This window comes from Heterocephalus glaber, unplaced genomic scaffold (assembly GCF_053883595.1).
Source record: "Heterocephalus glaber isolate CG9 unplaced genomic scaffold, H.glaber_assembly_v1.0 deba00001805, whole genome shotgun sequence".
NCBI classification, from domain to species: domain Eukaryota; kingdom Metazoa; phylum Chordata; class Mammalia; order Rodentia; family Bathyergidae; genus Heterocephalus; species Heterocephalus glaber.
This window is the reverse complement of record NW_028258480.1, coordinates 2,012,992-2,016,474: the sequence shown is the minus strand read 5'-3', so window position 1 is coordinate 2,016,474 and position 3,483 is coordinate 2,012,992. Positions and strand designations below refer to the sequence as shown.

General features: G+C 50.2%; 1 protein-coding gene across 1 annotated transcript; it reads right to left on the bottom strand.

Annotated features, from left to right (window-relative positions):
• Window positions 1-1,376: 1,376 nt before the first annotated feature.
• On the bottom strand, window positions 1,377-2,756 carry LOC101707215 (olfactory receptor 9Q1-like). Its single transcript, XM_087203595.1, has one exon. The coding sequence runs from the start codon at window positions 2,624-2,626 to the stop codon at window positions 1,691-1,693; it is 936 nt and encodes a 311-aa protein (XP_087059721.1). The 5' UTR covers window positions 2,627-2,756; the 3' UTR covers window positions 1,377-1,690.
• Window positions 2,757-3,483: the final 727 nt, after the last annotated feature.

Below are 3,483 nucleotides of genomic sequence, written 5' to 3'. Positions count from 1 at the left end.
AGACCCAATATTGTCTTTCTCAATTAGGATACAATTTCATATAACTCGTTCAAGAATTCTAACTACTTACTTAATGTTTTCCATCTCCTATAATGCAATTGACACATGAAAAATATATTAATCATCTCCTTAATGGAGCTATGGTTATTTTCAGCCTGAGTTTTAATATTCAAAAAGAACACTACTAAAAGGATAAAACATTTCATATGAAAATTATAATATCTATTTTCAAACATCCTGTCTTCTAGAACAAACATAATGTCCTTGAAGTTTTAGATGTATTTTATTTTACTTTGTGGTCTTAAATTGAAGATCCTTGGCACTGTGCACTCCTCAGTTTGCACCTTTCCTAATCTGCTTCTTCTGGAGGAAAATCCTGTCACTGGAATTCCATGGAGGGACATGGTGTTTTGGGCTGGCTGAGTTTGGAATCATCCTGCTTGTCGGATACACCCAACTCCACCTCCCACAAGTATGTTCATCTTTCATGAAAATGGGGTCTTGGTGTTTAATATTCCAAATATCCAAGTTTGATATTTGGTATTGCAAAGAATAGGGAGAGAAGGAGCCTGCATGTGGAAAGAAAGGATCACCCAGAAGAATGAAGAAGTATGAGCGGAGGGACCTTTTTCTGCTCAGTGCCTTTGGTTTGACTGAGGCAAGGCACCTGCAGCTGCAGAAGTGAAGGTCAAATATGAGTGTCCCTTCTGAGGCTTTGGGCTGAGGTGTAGCAGACCACGGGATAAACTGGGAAACCCTCCTGCCACCCTTGCATGAAATGCAGCAATGCTCTGCCTCCCTGAGGACAAATGCTGTAAGAGCACAGACTGGATGTCTGTGATACAAACACCAGAAACAACATCACAGGCAGTGGAATTGGCATAGCTTCACCAGCTACCTACGTGACAAGTGGAAGCCGGAACAGGTAGAACAGAAGAGATAGCGGGGTGCATTTCCAGTAAGGATAGCAACTCACAGACGTGCTCTCGTGGTGGCTGTTTGGAGATTTCATGTGCAGCGTCTCTGGGAATCACTAGCAGGATCCAAAGACTACTTGGAGCAGGACCAGCTTTAGTAATTGGGGCATCAAAATACCTTAACCTGATCAGTATAAATAAAAACAATGTAAACATTGAGTCCTAAATGATGACACAATTCTGACATGTACAGGGATGAAGGATACTGAAGCTAATGTCTACAACTCACTTTGAAGTGAATCAAAAAATGAGGTGGGTTCATGGATGAAGTGGTGGATAGATACATTAATGGATCATACATATATATGATGAGATAAATATAACAAATATTACAAAGATTACAGAATCTAAGTACTGAACACAGGCAGTTTATTGTCCAAATTTCTATAGGGTGGAAATCTTTCACAGAAAATTTTGCAAAAAATATAACCTTCTATAATCACAGAACAGCAAGGCATGTCGCATTGGAACTGGGCGAGATTCGATTCCTTAGCCTTCTGTTCTTTGTCCTGGGAGTCGCAGCTCTCACTCTGGTCTCCTCTCGGACTTTTTCTTTTCTTCCCTCTTCTCCCTGGAGTAAAAGTTCTGGTTCTTTTCGTGCCTTGTGCTGTGACATATTCATTTAACCATCAGGCACACTGTAAATCGTGAGGCTCCTCCAGGCTGGCACCACAGAGTGGGTGATTCTTGGGATTTTCCAAGGTTGAAGGTGATTAGGGCAGCCTGAGTCTATGGAGAATTTTCCTCACAGCCTCCTTCACCTCCTTGTTCCTCAGGCTGTAGATGAGGGGATTCAGCATGGGGGTCACCATGGTGTAGAACACAGACAACACACGATCCCTTTCTGAGGACCTGCTAGAGTTGCCTCCCAGGTACATGAAGATGAGGGTGCCGAAGAAGAGTGACACTGCCGTGAGGTGGGAAGCACAGGTGGAGAAGGTCTTGGCCCGGCCCCCTGCAGAGCGGATCCGCAGGATGGTCACGATGATGAGCAGGTAGGACACCAGGATCACCACCATGCAAGCGGGGAGGACGAAAATGGCGAACACAATAATGACCACTTCCTGGGTGTAGCTGTCCCCACAAGTGAGTTTTAACAGGGGAGGGAGGTCACAGAAAATGAAGTCGATCTCATTGTCTCCACAGAAGGAGAGAGTGAAGGCCGAGACCGTCCGCACCAGGGCACTGAAGAAACCTGCCACATAAGCCCCAGCTACCAAGCCCACACGGGCCTTCCGTGTCATGATGGTGACGTAGAGCAGCGGCTGGCACACGGCCACGTAGCGATCATAGGCCATGAGGGCCAGGAGGTAGCAGTCGACGGCACCAAAGAAGGTAAAGAGGAAGAACTGAGCAGCACAGCGAGTGTAGGACAAGACTGCCCCATGCTCCCACAGTACAGCCATCAGCTGAGGAGCAGTGACGGAGGAGTAGCAGATGTCCAGGAAAGAGAGGTGACTGAGAAGGAAGTACATCGGGGTGTGGAGCCGGCGATCCATGCAGATCAGAACCACCATGCCCACGTTCCCCAGGAGAGTGCTGAGGTAGATAGCCAAAAACAAGAGGAAGAGAGGGAGGCCCCGCTCAGAAAACTCCGTGAACGCGATCAGGAGGAACTCCGTCACCACGCTGAGGTTCGCCTCTGCCATGCAGCCACTGGCCCCTGAGAAGACAGGGCCCCGAAGCGAGTTAGGCCCTGCGAGGACGTCTTACCTGCACTTCCAGCTGACACTTACTGAACATGAACGATGGACAAAATAGCCAGAGGTGACTGGTCTTCACCCCTGACCTCTCCGTAACACGGTCATCTCCGCATTGTCAGCAACAAAGAGGACGCAGGTGAACCCCTGCTGAGGGCAGGGCAGCCTGGAATCAGAGGACCGCCCTGAGCCCTCACTTCCAGCTCCGGCTGCGGCTCCGGCTCCGGAGAGGCTGTTGCCCGGCGGCCCCGCCCTTCCCTGCCGCCTCGAAGCCCTCTTCCTGCAGGACTGCGGCTCCTCTGTTAGTTCCCACCCTGTGCATTTCGCCTCTGGATTAAAACCACAGCCGGGGGCCCAGCGGCTCCTGCCTTCGGGTGTTTCTTGCCAGTTCTTGCTCCTTTCATTGAAATCACGACCGAACTCTTGACCCTCGCGGAGTCCTCGGGCTGCGGCGTCCTCCCTCCCATCCCCGGTGCCTGCTCCTCTCGCCCCTTCCTTACCTGTCTCACCTGGTCACACTCGCCCTTCCGCAGCGTCTCCAGCCACACTGCGTTACAGCAGCGGCTCCTCTGTCCCCCGCATTCCCTCCCTCTGCAAGGTGGGCAGAGCACCCTTCTCCCCAGGGCGCACCCTCATCTCCCAGCTTCCAGCTCCCAGCTCCCGCAAGTCTCGCTCCGCTCACTCTGTGCTCCTTGCAGGAAATCTTGCTCCTCTGTCCTCTCCAGTCGCTGTACGCAGCCTTGGGGCTCGGCGCATGTGGGGCTCACTACACTTTTGTGGAATAAGTTTTCAAAGGAGACATAAAG

Bases quoted from the DNA above. Each gene is read 5' to 3' on its own strand.
- LOC101707215 (XM_087203595.1), bottom strand. From the start codon at position 2,626: ATGGCAGAGGCGAACCTCAGCGTGGTGACGGAGTTCCTCCTGATCGCG.